General features: G+C 61.8%; 1 protein-coding gene across 1 annotated transcript in view; it reads left to right on the top strand.

Annotated features, from left to right (window-relative positions):
- Nucleotides 1-1,109: 1,109 nt before the first annotated feature.
- LOC136711923 (uncharacterized) overlaps nt 1,110-15,955 on the top strand; it is a 46,880-nt gene continuing 32,034 nt past the window's right edge. Inside the window, exons 1-8 of the mRNA XM_066688516.1 lie at nt 1,110-1,145; nt 13,105-13,206; nt 13,406-13,489; nt 13,621-13,720; nt 15,035-15,167; nt 15,250-15,292; nt 15,549-15,632; nt 15,764-15,863. Coding sequence (XP_066544613.1) covers nt 1,110-1,145; nt 13,105-13,206; nt 13,406-13,489; nt 13,621-13,720; nt 15,035-15,167; nt 15,250-15,292; nt 15,549-15,632; nt 15,764-15,863 — 682 coding nt within the window. The remainder of the gene's footprint in view (nt 1,146-13,104; nt 13,207-13,405; nt 13,490-13,620; nt 13,721-15,034; nt 15,168-15,249; nt 15,293-15,548; nt 15,633-15,763; nt 15,864-15,955) is intronic.

The raw sequence follows: 15,955 nt of genomic DNA, 5'->3' as shown, positions 1-15,955 counted from the left end.
GTCTGAATGGTCATTTAAACTACATCAGTGATTTCATTGGTGTTCTAAACTAAGCCTTCCCCATGTCATCAATATTTGAATCAATACTCCTGAATAATAATCATTAACCTCTGAATTGTCAGTTGCATTGGAAGGTAATTTGCAGATAATATGTTGCAAGAAAGGAATGTGAGCTGCTGATAACCATAGGAGGAACAGCACACCAAGGACAAAGGCAGGATAGGATGTTAATATTTTTCCCCCACAATATGTAACTTAATGACTGCAGGACAGAAAGGAACTTTCTCATAACGATGTAAAAAGTGGTCAGTACTGACAATTAAGATTACAGTTATGACAATAAATAGGGCTTGTAGTTATTGAGTGGCTTAGTTTACAGTTCTTTTGTGGTTTTCTGTTGATCAGATTGAACCCAGACGTGTCCAGAGGATCCTGTGCTGTTCAGTTCAGGGACTCAGTCAATGAGACGCTATCATATTTCATCTACTATTTGTGAATACAGTTGGTGTTATTCCTTAATGCCTCGGCTGAGTGATTCGATCTTAAGTTACATGTCAAATGTAATCAAATTACTTCAATGAAGGGTTGGAACAAAAACCAGCAGGGCAGGGGGCTCCTCCAGGACCAGGACTGAGAACCACTGATCTAACCAGTCCTAATTCGGCCTGCCTTGGTTGCACTGGTGTCACTGAATCAGCTGATCCAATGAACGAGTTTAATGGATTCACCAACGCAAACAGACCCAAATCAATCGCGTCACCAAGAAGAACCGAACTGAACTGTCAATCACGACCGGCGCTCTCCGAATCTATCCAATCAGCGCTCTCGGACGGGTGGCCAATCACGGCGGTTTTTAGTCCAAAACACGCCCCTAACATTGAATTAATTAGCAAACAATATCAGATAACACACGTCCAAATGTTTTACTTCTATTATGATTATTATTATTACTCGGTTGTGTCATTGTAATGCACTGTTATGTTCATTTATTAACAATGTTGGTGTCTGTGTGCCTGGCACCGTTTCCACTGTGAAATATGTAGACGGCCATTGTGAAGAGATGTCTATATATTTCATTATGAACAGGATTGGCTTAGAAATGCGAGGCCATGCTGGGACAGCGTCAGCAGCCGCTCTGCTATGACGTAAGCATGACGTGGCCGGCGGCGTTGCGTAGCTACTCATTGTCAACACGGAGTCCGGCCGCTGCACAGCACGGACACTACGCCAGGTTTGCGCCGTCGTTGTTGATCGTAAAGCTGAGAAAAATCGACTTGTGCCGTACGAGCAGAGGGCAGGGGACTGCTGGGGAGACTGCTGAGCTTTTATTGTAGTACTAACGAACAGGAGACACGGAGAGGCCTCACCATCTGAACAAACTCCCCAGCGATGTGGTTGAAGAGACAATTTGGGAACATTTAAAAACTGGGTAGTATCCTTGGAGTTATTATATATGAGCCGGTCCTTTTTTTATTCTCACCTGTTACGTCATTCCGTTCTCAGCTACGGATAATCAAGAGGTACATCACATCCCCCTCTTCAACAATAACCTGTAACCTAACAGAAAAACTGTTTTTACAGAAACACAGCTCTGTAGGAGCATGGGCTTGTGTGTTCAGTCTTTGTGTCTGGCTGGACTTCGCACTTCTCTCCCAGATCTTATGTGTCGGCCCTGTTGCCTTCAGGCGTGTCGTCTTACACATCTTGGCAAACTGATTTTTCTATTGGCATAATTTACACGTTTGACCATAAGCTGGGCATCTTCTGTGCTCATGTCTGTAACCACATCTGTTGCAGTTCGCTACAGCTTTTCGTTCGCCTTGAGCTGCCTTTGCTTTGCTCTTTTTGAAACTTCACCATGTTTAAGACTTCTTACCTTTTTTACATCAGTTTCGTCGTTGAGCACTTATACTTCTTTGGGCGTGATTCCGCTGGCATGGTGGACATCGATGGCCTCTCTCAGCAGCCTGCCTCCTACTGGGTCGTCTTTTATGCCGCACACTGTTCTGTCCCTTACTAATGAATCATGCAGCTGTCCAAGCTCCCAGTCTCTCTGTATCTTACTCTGGCCCTGTGTGGCTGTCTATCTCTTTCTTTCTAAGGCCCCCTGGCCCCCAGCCCCGTGTGGCTCTCTATCTCTCTCTTTCCCTAGCCCTCTGGCCCTGCATGGCTGTCTTTCTCTCTCCTTCTACAGCCCCCCGGGCCCCCAGCCCCCAGCCCCGTGTGGCGGTTTCTCTCTCTCTCTTTCCCCGCCCCTGCCGCCCTGTCCCCTGCTTCGTGTGGCTGTCTATCCCTGTCTTTTTCCGGACAGTGAAGGACCTGGGCTGCTCGTGTCTGTTCAGCACCGCCGCTGGCTGCCACACATCTCCTCTTTGCATCCTGACACTTTCTCCTGCGTCTGTCGTAGCAGCTCTTTTGCTTGAGTTGTCGGTTTTGTAGCTTGTCTAGGACTTGGGTTTTTCCTTCAGGAGTCAGCAAGGTGATAGAGGTTGGCAGTTTGGACTTTTAGCTGCCGTCCCATCAGCAACTGCGCTGGAGAGAACCCTTCCCCCTGCAGTGGTGTGTTGCGGTACTCCAATAGCGCATAGGGATCACCGTTGCTACTCCGTGCCTTCTTGAGCCGGTTTTTCACCGTTCGCACAGTTCCCTCCACTTGCCCGTTGGACTGAGCGTGTCCTGGACTGGAAGTTATATGTTGAAACTCCCATTTTTCAGCTAAACATCTGCATTCGGCGCTTGCAAATTGCGGACTATTATCAGAGATGACAACATCAGCAATGTCACGTCTTGCGAATATTGACTATTGCAGTCATGACACCTCGGCTTGTGGTAGCGCTCAGCTTGGTGATTTCTGGAAACTTGGAGTAAGAGTCCACACAGATGAAGTACTCTGAGTCACTGTAGCGAAAGAGATCGGCGCCAGTTTTAGCTCATGGACTTCCAGGTGTGTGTGAGCAAATGTCCTCGATCTGAGCTGAGATGCCTGGCCAATAGAGAGTGTCGCTTGCTCTTTCCTTACACTGAACTATTCCCAGGTGTGACTCGTGAACTTTGATTAGTATTTCTGGTCTAGTTGGTTTGGTACAGTGAGCTTTGTGGCTTCGAACATGAGCCCTGAGGTGTAGCTGATTCCTCTGTGAGTGTCCAGTATAGCTGAATTTCTTTTGGAACAGCATTCTTCTCACTGGGCCATCCATTCTGTATCGTTTCCCTCGGCATGAATGGCATCGGTGCTTGCTTGTTTTCAGGCAGAGGAAGCCGCACGACGGCTCTCACCGTCTCGTCATCTGGCTTCAGCCCATCAGCTGAGAGAGTGTGGCCACTATTTCTGATTTCTGTGGCTCTCATCTTGCGCTTGCTCTTGTGTCGCTTGAGATTGCACTCTCTCGCCCTCTGTAGCAGTTTGGTCAGTCTGCGATCCTGCTCCTCCACTGCGTTGCCAAAGACCAGACTGTCATCGATTATGTCGATTATGTCTAAGGCCCCCCGGCCCCCCGGAACCCAGCCCCGAGTTGCTCTCTATCTCTCTCCTTTTAAGACCCCAGGCCCCCTGGCCCCCAGCCGTGTGTGGCTCTCTATCTCTCTCCTTCTAAGGCCCCCTGGCCCCCAGCCCCGTGTGGCTCTCTATCTCTCTCCTTCTAAGGGCCCCCGGCCCCGCGACTGCAGCCCCTTGTGGCTCTCTATCTCACTCCTTCTAAGGCCCCCCGGACCGCAGCCCCGTGTGGGAGTTTCTCTCTCCTTCTCTTTTTCTGGCCCCCTGGCCCCCAGCCCCGTGTGGCTCTCTATCTCTCTCCTTCTAAGGCCCCCCGGCCCCCCGGCCCCCCGGCCCCCAGCCCTGTGTGGCAGTTTCTCTCTCCTTCTCTTTTTCCGGCCCCCTGGCCCCCAGCCCCGAGTGGCTCTCTATCTATTTCCTTCTAAGGCCCCCCGGACCCAGCCCCGTGTAGCGATTTTTCTCTCTCTCTCTTTTTCTGGCCCCCTGGCCCCCAGGCCCAAGTGGCTCTCTATCTCTCTCCTTCTAAGGCCCCCCGGCCCCCCGGCCCCCAGCCCCATGTGGCGGTTACTCTCTCCCTCTCTTTTTCCGGCCCCCTGGCCCCCAGCCCCAAGTGGCACTTTATCTCTCTCCTTCTGAGTCCCCCGGCCCCCCGGAACCCAGCCCCGAGTGGCTCTATATCTCTCTCCTTCTAAGGGCCCCCGGCCCCCCGACTGCAGCCCCTTGTGGCTCTCTATCTCACTCCTTCTAAGGCCCCCCGGCCCCCCGGAACCCAGCCCCGAGTTGCTCTCTATCTCTCCTTTTAAGACCCCAGGCCCCCTGGCCCCCAGCCCTGTGTGGCTCTCTATCTCTTTCCTTCTAAGGTCCCCCGGCCCCCAGCCCCGTGTGGAAGTTTCTCTCTCCTTCTCTTTTTCTGGCCCCCTGGCCCCCTGGCCCCCTGGCCCCCCGGCCCCCAGCCCTGTGTGGCAGTTTCTCTCTCCTTCTCTTTTTCCGGCCCCCTGGCCCCCAGCCCCGAGTGGCTCTCTATCTCTCTCCTTCTAAGGCCCCCCGGACCGCAGCCCCGTGTGGCTCTCTATCTCTGTCTTTCTAAGACCCTCCGGCCCCCCGGACCCCCACACCCAGCCCCGTGTAGCGTTTTTTCTCTCCCTCTGTTTTTCTGGCCCCCTGGCCCCCAGGCCCAAGTGGCTCTCTATCTCTCTCCTTCTAAGGCCCCCCGGCCCCCCGGCCCCCAGCCCCATGTGGCGGTTACTCTCTCCCTCTCTTTTTCTGGCCCCCTGGCCCCCAGCCCTGTGTGGCTCTCTATCTCTCTCCTTCTAAGGCCCCCCGGCCCCCAGCCCCGTGTGGAAGTTTCTCTCTCCTTCTCTTTTTCTGGCCCCCTGGCCCCCAGCCCCGTGTGGCTCTCTATCTTTCTCCTTCTAAGGCCCCCCGGCCCCCTGGCCCCCCGGCCCCCCGGCCCCCAGTCCTGTGTGGCAGTTTCTCTCTCCCTCTGTTTTTCTGGCCCCCTGGCCCCCCAGGCCCAAGTGGCTCTCTATCTCTCTCCTTCTAAGGCCCCCTGGCCCCCAGCCCCGTGTGGCTCTCTATCTCTCTCCTTCTAAGGCCCTCCGGCCCCCTGGCCCCCAGCCCTGTGTGGCTCTCTATCTCTCTCCTTCTAAGGCCCGCCGGCCCCCAGCCCCCTGTGGAAGTTTCTCTCTCCTTTTCTTTTTTTCTGGCCCCCTGGCCCCCAGCCCCGTGTGGCTCTCTATCTCTCTCCTTCTATGGCCCCCCGGCCCCCAGCCCTGTGTGGCAGTTTCTCTCTCCTTCTCTTTTTCCGGCCCCCTGGCCCCCAGCCCCGAGTGGCTCTCTATCTCTCTTCTTCTAAGGCCCCCCGGACCGCAGCCCCGTGTGGCTCTCTATCTCTCTCCTTCTAAGGCCCTCCGGCCCCCCGGCCCCCCGGACCCAGCCCCGTGTAGCGTTTTTTTTTCTCCCTCTGTTTTTCTGGCCCCCTGGCCCCCAGGCCCAAGTGGCTCTCTATCTCTTTCCTTCTAAGCCCCCCCGGCCCCCCTGCCCCCAGCCCCGTGTGGCAGTTTCTCTTTCCCTCTCTTTCTCCGGCCCCCTGGCCCCCAGCCCCGAGTGGCTCTCTATCTCTCTCCTTCTAAGGCCCCCTGGACCACAGCCCCGTGTGGCTCTCTATCTCTCTCCTTCTAAGGCCCCCCGGCCCCCAGCCCCCAGCACCGTGTGGCGGTTTCTCTCTCCCTCTCTTTTTCCGACCCCCTGGCCCCCAGCCCCATGTGGCACTCTGTCTCTCTCCTTCTAAGGCCCCTGGCCCCCCGGAACCCAGCCCCGTGTGGCTCTCTATCTCTCTCCTTCTAAGGCCCTCCGGCCCCCCGGCCCCCAGCCCTGTGTGGCAGTTTCTCTCTCCTTCTCTTTTTCTGGCCCCCTGGCCCCCAGCCCCGAGTGGCTCTCTATCTATTTCCTTCTAAGGCCCCCCGGACCGCAGCCCCGTGTGGGAGTTTCTCTCTCCTTCTCTTTTTCTGGCCCCCTGGCCCCCAGCCCCGTGTGGCTCTCTATCTCTCTCCTTCTAAGGCCCCCCGGCCCCCCGGCCCCCCGGCCCCCAGCCCTGTGTGGCGGTTACTCTCTCCCTCTCTTTTTCCGGCCCCCTGGCCCCCAGCCCCAAGTGGCACTTTATCTCTCTCCTTCTGAGTCCCCCGGCCCCCCGGAACCCAGCCCCGAGTGGCTCTATATCTCTCTCCTTCTAAGGGCCCCCGGCCCCCCGACTGCAGCCCCTTGTGGCTCTCTATCTCACTCCTTCTAAGGCCCCCCGGCCCCCCGGAACCCAGCCCCGAGTTGCTCTCTATCTCTCTCCTTTTAAGACCCCAGGCCCCCTGGCCCCCAGCCCTGTGTGGCTCTCTATCTCTTTCCTTCTAAGGCCCCCCGGCCCCCAGCCCCGTGTGGAAGTTTCTCTCTCCTTCTCTTTTTCTGGCCCCCTGGCCCCCTGGCCCCCTGGCCCCCCGGCCCCCAGCCCTGTGTGGCAGTTTCTCTCTCCTTCTCTTTTTCCGGCCCCCTGGCCCCCAGCCCCGAGTGGCTGTCTATCTATTTCCTTCTAAGGCCCCCCGGACCGCAGCCCCGTGTGGGAGTTTCTCTCTCCTTCTCTTTTTCTGGCCCCCTGGCCCCCAGCCCCGTGTGGCTCTCTATCTCTCTCCTTCTAAGGCCCCCCGGCCCCCAGGCCCCCCGGCCCCCAGCCCTGTGTGGCAGTTTCTCTCTCCTTCTCTTTTTCCGGCCCCCTGGCCCCCAGCCCCGAGTGGCTCTCTATCTATTTCCTTCTAAGGCCCCCCGGACCCAGCCCCGTGTAGCGGTTTTTCTCTCCCTCTCTTTTTCTAGCCCCCTGGCCCCCAGGCCCAAGTGGCTCTCTATCTCTCTCCTTCTAAGGCCCCCCCGGCCCCCCGGCCCCCAGCCCCATGTGGCGGTTACTCTCTCCCTCTCTTTTTCCGGCCCCCTGGCCCCCAGCCCCGAGTGGCTCTGTATCTCTCTCCTTCTAAGGCCCCCCGGCCCCCAGCACTGTGTGGCGATTTCTCTCTCCCTCTCTTTTTCCGGCCCCCTGGCCCCCAGCCCCAAGTGGCACTTTATCTCTCTCCTTCTAAGGCCCCCGGCCCCCCGGAACCCAGCCCCGTGTGGCTCTATATCTCTCTCCTTCTAAGGGCCCCCGGCCCCCCGACTGCAGCCCCTTGTGGCTCTCTATCTCTCTCCTTCTAAGGCCCCCGGCCCCCCGGAACCCAGCCCCGTGTGGCTCTCTATCTCTCTCCTTCTAAGGCCCCCCGGCCCCCAGCCCCGTGTGGCGGTTTCTCTCTCCCTCTGTTTTTCTGGCCCCCTGGCCCCCCAGCCCCGTGTGGCTCTCTATCTCTCTCCTTCTAAGGCCCCCCGGCCCCCAGCCCTGTGTGGCAGTTTCTCTCTCCTTCTCTTTTTCCGGCCCCCTGGCCCCCAGCCCCGAGTGGCTCTCTATCTATTTCCTTCTAAGGCCCCCCGGACCCCCGGCCCCCAGCCCCATGTGGCGGTTACTCTCTCCCTCTCTTTTTCCGGCCCCCTGGCCCCCTGGCCCCCCGGCCCCCAGCCCTGTGTGGCAGTTTCTCTTTCCTTCTCTTTTTCCGGCCCCCTGGCCCCCAGCCCCGAGTGGCTCTCTATCTCTCTCCTTCTAAGGCCCCCCAGACCGCAGCCCCGTGTGGCTCTCTATCTCTGTCCTTCTAAGACCCTCCGGCCCCCCGGACCCCCACACCCAGCCCCGTGTAGCGTTTTTTCTCTCCCTCTGTTTTTCTGGCCCCCAGGCCCAAGTGGCTCTCTATCTCTCTCCTTCTAAGGCCCCCCGGCCCCCCGGCCCCCAGCCCCATGTGGCGGTTACTCTCTCCCTCTCTTTTTCCGGCCCCCTGGCCCCCAGCCCCGAGTGGCTCTGTATCTCTCTCCTTCTAAGGCCCCCTGGCCCCCAGCCCCGTGTGGCTCTCTATCTTTCTCCTTCTAAGGCCCCCCAGCCCCCTGGCCCCCCGGCCCCCCGGCCCCCAGTCCTGTGTGGCAGTTTCTCTCTCCCTCTGTTTTTCTGGCCCCCTGGCCCCCCAGTCCCAAGTGGCTCTCTATCTCTCTCCTTCTAAGGCCCCCTGGCCCCCAGCCCCGTGTGTCTCTCTATCTCTCTCCTTCTAAGGCCCCCCGGCCCCCAGCCCTGTGTGGCAGTTTCTCTCTCCTTCTCTTTTTCCGGCCCCCTGGCCCCCAGCCCCGAGTGGCTCTCTATCTATTTCCTTCTAAGGCCCCCCGGACCCAGCCCCGTGTAGCGGTTTTTCTCTCCCTCTCTTTTTCTAGCCCCCTGGCCCCCAGGCCCAAGTGGCTCTCTATCTCTCTCCTTCTAAGGCCCCCCCGGCCCCCCGGCCCCCAGCCCCATGTGGCGGTTACTCTCTCCCTCTCTTTTTCCGGCCCCCTGGCCCCCAGCCCCGAGTGGCTCTGTATCTCTCTCCTTCTAAGGCCCCCCGGCCCCCAGCACTGTGTGGCGATTTCTCTCTCCCTCTCTTTTTCCGGCCCCCTGGCCCCCAGCCCCGAGTGGCTCTATATCTCTCTCCTTCTAAGGGCCCCCGGCCCCCCGACTGCAGCCCCTTGTGGCTCTCTATCTCTCTCCTTCTAAGGCCCCTGGCCCCCAGCCCCGTGTGGCTCTCTATCTCTCTCCTTCTAAGGCCCCCCGGCCCCCAGCCCCGTGTGGCGGTTTCTCTCTCCCTCTGTTTTTCTGGCCCCCTGGCCCCCCAGCCCCGTGTGGCTCTCTATCTCTCTCCTTCTAAGGCCCCCCGGCCCCCTGGCCCCCCGGCCCCCAGCCCTGTGTGGCAGTTTCTCTCTCCTTCTCTTTTTCCGGCCCCCTGGCCCCCAGCCCCGAGTGGCTCTCTATCTATTTCCTTCTAAGGCCCCCCGGACCCAGCCCCGTGTAGCGGTTTTTCTCTCCCTCTCTTTTTCTAGCCCCCTGGCCCCCAGGCCCAAGTGGCTCTCTATCTCTCTCCTTCTAAGGCCCCCCCGGCCCCCCGGCCCCCAGCCCCATGTGGCGGTTACTCTCTCCCTCTCTTTTTCCGGCCCCCTGGCCCCCAGCCCCGAGTGGCTCTGTATCTCTCTCCTTCTAAGGCCCCCCGGCCCCCAGCACTGTGTGGCGATTTCTCTCTCCCTCTCTTTTTCCGGCCCCCTGGCCCCCAGCCCCAAGTGGCACTTTATCTCTCTCCTTCTGAGTCCCCCGGCCCCCCGGAACCCAGCCCCGAGTGGCTCTGTATCTCTCTCCTTCTAAGGCCCCCCGGCCCCCAGCCCCGTGTAGCGGTTTTTCTCTCCCTCTCTTTTTCTAGCCCCCTGGCCCCCAGCCCCGAGTGGCTCTATATCTCTCTCCTTCTAAGGGCCCCCGGCCCCCCGACTGCAGCCCCTTGTGGCTCTCTATCTCTCTCCTTCTAAGGCCCCCGGCCCCCCGGAACCCAGCCCCGTGTGGCTCTCTATCTCTCTCCTTCTAAGGCCCCCCGGCCCCCAGCCCCGTGTGGCGGTTTCTCTCTCCCTCTGTTTTCTGGCCCCCTGGCCCCCCAGCCCCGTGTGGCTCTCTATCTCTCTCCTTCTAAGGCCCCCCGGCCCCCAGCCCTGTGTGGCAGTTTCTCTCTCCTTCTCTTTTTCCGGCCCCCTGGCCCCCAGCCCCGAGTGGCTCTCTATCTATTTCCTTCTAAGGCCCCCCGGACCGCAGCCCCGTGTGGCGGTTTTTCTCTCCCTCTCTTTTTCTAGCCCCCTGGCCCCCAGGCCCAAGTGGCTCTCTATCTCTCTCCTTCTAAGGCCCCCCGGACCCCCGGCCCCCAGCCCCATGTGGCGGTTACTCTCTCCCTCTCTTTTTCCGGCCCCCTGGCCCCCTGGCCCCCTGGCCCCCCGGCCCCCAGCCCTGTGTGGCAGTTTCTCTTTCCTTCTCTTTTTCCGGCCCCCTGGCCCCCAGCCCCGAGTGGCTCTCTATCTCTGTCCTTCTAAGACCCTCCGGCCCCCCGGACCCCCACACCCAGCCCCGTGTAGCGTTTTTTCTCTCCCTCTGTTTTTCTGGCCCCCAGGCCCAAGTGGCTCTCTATCTCTCTCCTTCTAAGGCCCCCCGGCCCCCCGGCCCCCAGCCCCATGTGGCGGTTACTCTCTCCCTCTCTTTTTCCGGCCCCCTGGCCCCCAGCCCCGAGTGGCTCTGTATCTCTCTCCTTCTAAGGCCCCCTGGCCCCCAGCCCCGTGTGGCTCTCTATCTTTCTCCTTCTAAGGCCCCCCAGCCCCCTGGCCCCCCGGCCCCCCGGCCCCCAGTCCTGTGTGGCAGTTTCTCTCTCCCTCTGTTTTTCTGGCCCCCTGGCCCCCCAGGCCCAAGTGGCTCTCTATCTCTCTCCTTCTAAGGCCCCCTGGCCCCCAGCCCCGTGTGTCTCTCTATCTCTCTCCTTCTAAGGCCCCCCGGCCCCCAGCCCTGTGTGGCAGTTTCTCTCTCCTTCTCTTTTTCCGGCCCCTTGGGCCCCAGCCCCGAGTGGCTCTCTATCTATTTCCTTCTAAGGCCCCCCGGACCGCAGCCCCGTGTGGGAGTTTCTCTCTCCTTCTCTTTTTCTGGCCCCCTGGCCCCCAGCCCCGTGTGTCTCTCTATCTCTCTCCTTCTAAGGCCCCCCGGCCCCCAGCCCCGTGTGGAAGTTTCTCTCTCCTTCTCTTTTTCTGGCCCCCTGGCCCCCTGGCCCCCTGGCCCCCCGGCCCCCAGCCCTGTGTGGCAGTTTCTCTCTCCCTCTGTTTTTCTGGCCCCCTGGCCCCCCAGCCCCGAGTGGCTCTCTATCTCTCTTCTTCTAAGGCCCTCCGGCCCCCCGGCCCCCAGGACCCAGCCCCGTGTAGCGGTTTTTTTTCTCCCTCTGTTTTTCTGGCCCCCTGGCCCCCAGGCCCAAGTGGCTCTCTATCTCTTTCCTTCTAAGCCCCCCCGGCCCCCCTGCCCCCAGCCCCGTGTGGCAGTTTCTCTTTCCCTCTCTTTCTCCGGCCCCCTGGCCCCCAGCCCCGAGTGGCTCTCTATCTCTCTCCTTCTAAGGCCCCCCGGCCCCCCGGCCCCCAGCACCGTGTGGCGGTTTCTCTCTCCCTCTCTTTTTCCGACCCCCTGGCCCCCAGCCCCGTGTGGCTCTCTATCTCTCTCCTTCTAAGGCCCTCCGGCCCCCCGGCCCCCCGGACCCAGCCCCGTGTAGCGTTTTTTTTTCTCCCTCTGTTTTTCTGGCCCCCTGGCCCCCAGGCCTAAGTGGCTCTCTATCTCTCTCCTTCTAAGGCCCTCCGGCCCCCAGCCCTGTGTGGCAGTTTCTCTCTCCTTCTCTTTTTCTGGCCCCCTGGCCCCCAGCCCCGTGTGGCTCTGTATCTCTCTCCTTCTAAGGCCCCCTGGACCGCAGCCCCGTGTGGCTCTCTATCTCTCTCCTTCTAAGGCCCTCCGGCCCCCCGGCCCCCCGGACCCAGCCCCGTGTAGCGGTTTTTCTCTCCCTCTGTTTTTCTGGCCCCCTAGCCCCCAGACCTGTGTGGCTCTCTATCTCTCTCCTTCTATGGCCCCCCGGCCCCCAGCCCCGTGTGGAAGTTTCTCTCTCCTTTTCTTTTTTTCTGGCCCCCTGGCCCCCAGCCCCGTGTGGCAGTTTCTCTTTCCCTCTCTTTCTCCGGCCCCCTGGCCCCCAGCCCCGTGTGGCTCTCTATCTCTCTCCTTCTAAGGCCCTCCGGCCCCCCGGCCCCCCGGCCCCCAGCACCGTGTGGCGGTTTCTCTCTCCCTTTCTTTTTCCGACCCCCTGGCCCCCAGGCCCAAGTGGCTCTCTATCTCTCTCCTTCTAAGGCCCCCCCCGGTCCCCCGGACCCAGCCCCGTGTAGCGGTTTTTCTCTCCCTCTGTTTTTCTGGCCCCCTGGCCCCCAACCCCGTGTGGCTCTCTATCTCTCTCCTTCTAAGGCCCTCCGGCCCCCCGGCCCCCAGGACCGAGCCCCGTGTAGCGGTTTTTTTTCTCCCTCTGTTTTTCTGGCCCCCTGGCCCCCAGGCCCAAGTGGCTCTCTATCTCTCTCCTTCTAAGGCCCCCCGGCCCCCAGCCCCGTGTGGCGGTTTCTCTCTCCCTCTGTTTTTCTGGCCCCCTGGCCCCCCAGGCCCAAGTGGCTCTCTATCTCTCTCCTTCTAAGGCCCCCCGGACCACAGCCCCGTGTGGCTCTCTATCTCTCTCCTTCTAAGGCCCTCCGGCCCCCTGGCCCCCAGCCCTGTGTGGCTCTCTATCTCTCTCCTTCTAAGTCCCGCCGGCCCCCCGGCCCCCCGGCCCCCAGCCCTGTGTGGCAGTTTCTCTCTCCCTCTCTTTCTCCGGCCCCCTGGCCCTCAGCCCCGAGTAGCTCTCTATCTCTCTCCTTCTAAGGCCCCCCGGCCCCCCGGACCCCAGCCCCGTGTGGCAGTTTCTCTTTCCCTCTCTTTCTCCGGCCCCCTGGCCCCCAGCCCCGTGTGGCTCTCTATCTCTCTCCTTCTAAGGCCCTCCGGCCCCCCGGCCCCCCGGCCCCCAGCACCGTGTGGCGGTTTCTCTCTCCCTTTCTTTTTCCGACCCCCTGGCCCCCAGCCCTGTGTGGCTCTCTATCTCTCTCCTTCTAAGGCCCTCCGGCCCCCCGGACCCCCGGACCCAGCCCCGTGTAGCTGTTTTTCTCTCGCTGTGTTTTTCTGGCCCCCTGGCCCCCAGGCCCAAGTGGCTCTCTATCTCTCTCCTTCTAAGGCCCCCCGGCCCCCTGGCCCCCATCCCCGTGTGGCTCTCTATCTCTCTCCTTCTAAGGCCCCCCGGACCACAGCCCCGTGTGGCTCTCTATCTCTCTCCTTCTAAGTCCCGCCGGCCCCCCGGCCCCCCGGCCCCCAGCCCTGTGTGGCAGTTTCTCTCTCCTTCTCTATTTCTAGCCCCCTGGCCCCCAGCCCCGAGTGGCTCTCTATCTCTCTTCTTCTAAGGCCCTCCGGCCCCCCGGCCCCCCGGACCCAGCCCCGTGTGGCTCTCTATCTCTCTCCTTCTAAGGCCCTCCGGCCCCCCGGCCCCCCGGACCCAGCCCCGTGTAGCGGTTTTTCTCTTCCTCTGTTTTTCTGGCCCCCTGGCCCCCATGCCCAAGTGGCTCTCTATCTCTCTCCTCCTAAGGCCCCCCGGCCCCCCGGACTGCAGCCCACTGTGGATTTCTTTCACTCTCCTTCTAAGGCCCTCCGGCCCTCAGGACCCCCGGACCCCCGGACCCAGCCCCGTGTATCAGTTTCTCTCTCCTTCTCTATTTCTGGCCCCCTGGCCCCCAGCCCCGAGTGGCACTCTATCTCTCTTCATCTAAGCCCCCGCGGCCCCCCGGACCCCCGGCTCCCAAGCCCCGTGTGGCAGTTTCTCTCTCCCTCTCTTTTTCCGACCCCCTGGCCCCCAGCCCCGTGTGGCTCTCTATCTCTCTCCTTCTAAGGCCCCCCGGCCCCCGGCCCCCAGCACCGTGTGGCTCTATATCTCTCTCCTTCTAAGGGCCCCCGGCCCCCTGGACCCCAGACCTGTGTGGCTCTCTATCTCTCTCCTTCTAAGGCCCCCCGGCCCCCAGCCCCGTGTGGAAGTTTCTCTCTCCTTCTCTTTTTCTGGCCCCCTGGCCCCCAGCCCCGTGTGGGTCTCTATCTCTCTCCTTCTAAGGCCCCCGGCCCCCTGGCCCCCCGGCCCCCCGGCCCCCAGCACCGTGTGGCTCTATATCTCTCTCCTTCTAAGGCCCCCCGGCCCCCCGGAACCCAGCCCCGTGTGGCTCTATATCTCTCTCCTTCTAAGGGCCCCCGGCCCCCTGGCCCCCAGACCTGTGTGGCTCTCTATCTCTCTCCTTCTAAGGCCCCCCGGCCCCCCGGAACCCAGCCCCGTGTGGCTCTATATCTCTCTCCTTCTAAGGGCCCCCGGCCCCCTGGCCCCCAGACCTGTGTGGCTCTCTATCTCTCTCCTTCTAAGGCCCCCCGGCCCCCCGGAACCCAGCCCCGTGTGGCTCTATATCTCTCTCCTTCTAAGGGCCCCCGGCCCCCTGGCCCCCAGACCTGTGTGGCTCTCTATCTCTCTCCTTCTAAGGCCCCCCGGCCCCCCGGAACCCAGCCCCGTGTGGCTCTATATCTCTCTCCTTCTAAGGCCCCCCAGACCGCAGCCCCGTGTGGCTCTCTATCTCTCTCCTTCTAAGGCCCCCCGGCCCCCGGCCCCCAGCACCGTGTGGCTCTCTATCTCTCTCCTTCTAAGGCCCTCCGGCCCCCCGGCCCCCCGGACCCAGCCCCGTGTAGCGGTTTTTCTCTCCCTCTGTTTTTCTGGCCCCCTGGCCCCCAGACCCAAGTGGCTCTCTATCTCTCTCCTTCTAAGGCCCCCCGGCCCCCAGCCCCGTGTGGCAGTTTCTCTTTCCCTCTCTTTCTCCGGCCCCCTGGCCCCCAGCCCCGTGTGGCTCTTTATCTCTCTCCTTCTAAGGCCCCCCTGGCCCCCAGCCCTGTGTGTCTCTCTATCTCTCTCCTTCTAAGGCCTTCCGGCCCCCCGGCCCCCAGCCCTGTGTGGCACTCTATCTCTCTCCTCCTAAGGCCCCCCGGCCCCCCGGACTGCAGCCCACTGTGGATTTCTTTCACTCTCCTTCTAAGGCCCTCCGGCCCTCAGGACCCCCGGACCCCCGGACCCAGCCCCGTGTGGCAGTTTCTCTCTCCCTCTTTTTTTCTGGCCCCCTGGCCCCCAGCCCCGAGTGGCTCTCTATCTCTCTTCTTCTAAGGCCCCCCGGACCGCAGCCCCGTGTGGCAGTTTCTCTCTCCCTCTTTTTTTCTGGCCCCCTGGCCCCCAGCCCCGAGTGGCTCTCTATCTCTCTGCTTCTAAGGCCCCCTGGCCCCCCGGCCCCCAGGCCCCCAGCCCCATATGGCGGTTACTCTCTCCCTCTCTTTTTCCGGCCCCCTGGCCCCCAGCCCCGTGTGGCTCTCTATCTCTCTCCTTCTAAGGCCCCCCGGCCCCCCGGCCCCCAGCCCCGTGTGGCAGTTTCTCTCTCCCTCTCTTTTTCCGACCCCCTGGCCCCCAGCCCCGTGTGGCTCTCTATCTCTCTCCTTCTAAGGCCCCCCGGCCCCCGGCCCCCAGCACCGTGTGGCTCTATATCTCTCTCCTTCTAAGGGCCCCCGGCCCCCTGGACCCCAGACCTGTGTGGCTCTCTATCTCTCTCCTTCTAAGGCCCCCCGGCCCCCAGCCCCGTGTGGAAGTTTCTCTTTCCTTCTCTTTTTCTGGCCCCCTGGCCCCCAGCCCCGTGTGGGTCTCTATCTCTCTCCTTCTAAGGCCCCCGGCCCCCTGGCCCCCCGGCCCCCCGGCCCCCAGCACCGTGTGGCTCTATATCTCTCTCCTTCTAAGGCCCCCCGGCCCCCAGCCCCGTGTGGAAGTTTCTCTTTCCTTCTCTTTTTCTGGCCCCCTGGCCCCCAGCCCCGTGTGGGTCTCTATCTCTCTCCTTCTAAGGCCCCCGGCCCCCTGGCCCCCCGGCCCCCCGGCCCCCAGCCCCGTGTGGCAGTTTCTCTCTCCCTCTCTTTTTCCGACCCCCTGGCCCCCAGCCCCGTGTGGCTCTCTATCTCTCTCCTTCTAAGGCCCCCCGGCCCCCGGCCCCCAGCACCGTGTGGCTCTATATCTCTCTCCTTCTAAGGGCCCCCGGCCCCCTGGACCCCAGACCTGTGTGGCTCTCTATCTCTCTCCTTCTAAGGCCCCCCGGCCCCCAGCCCCGTGTGGAAGTTTCTCTTTCCTTCTCTTTTTCTGGCCCCCTGGCCCCCAGTCCCGTGTGGGTCTCTATCTCTCTCCTTCTAAGGCCCCCGGCCCCCTGGCCCCCCGGCCCCCCGGCCCCCAGCACCGTGTGGCTCTATATCTCTCTCCTTCTAAGGGCCCCCGGCCCCCTGGCCCCCAGACCTGTGTGGCTCTCTATCTCTCTCCTTCTAAGGCCCCCCGGCCCCCAGCCCCGAGTGGCAGTTTCTCTCTCCCTCTCTTTTTCCGGCCCCCTGGC

The sequence above is a fragment of the Amia ocellicauda genome, chromosome 16 (genome assembly GCF_036373705.1).
Source record: "Amia ocellicauda isolate fAmiCal2 chromosome 16, fAmiCal2.hap1, whole genome shotgun sequence".
Taxonomy (NCBI): domain Eukaryota; kingdom Metazoa; phylum Chordata; class Actinopteri; order Amiiformes; family Amiidae; genus Amia; species Amia ocellicauda.
The sequence above is the reverse complement of the archived record's forward strand: the minus strand, read 5'-3'. Positions and strand labels throughout refer to the sequence as shown.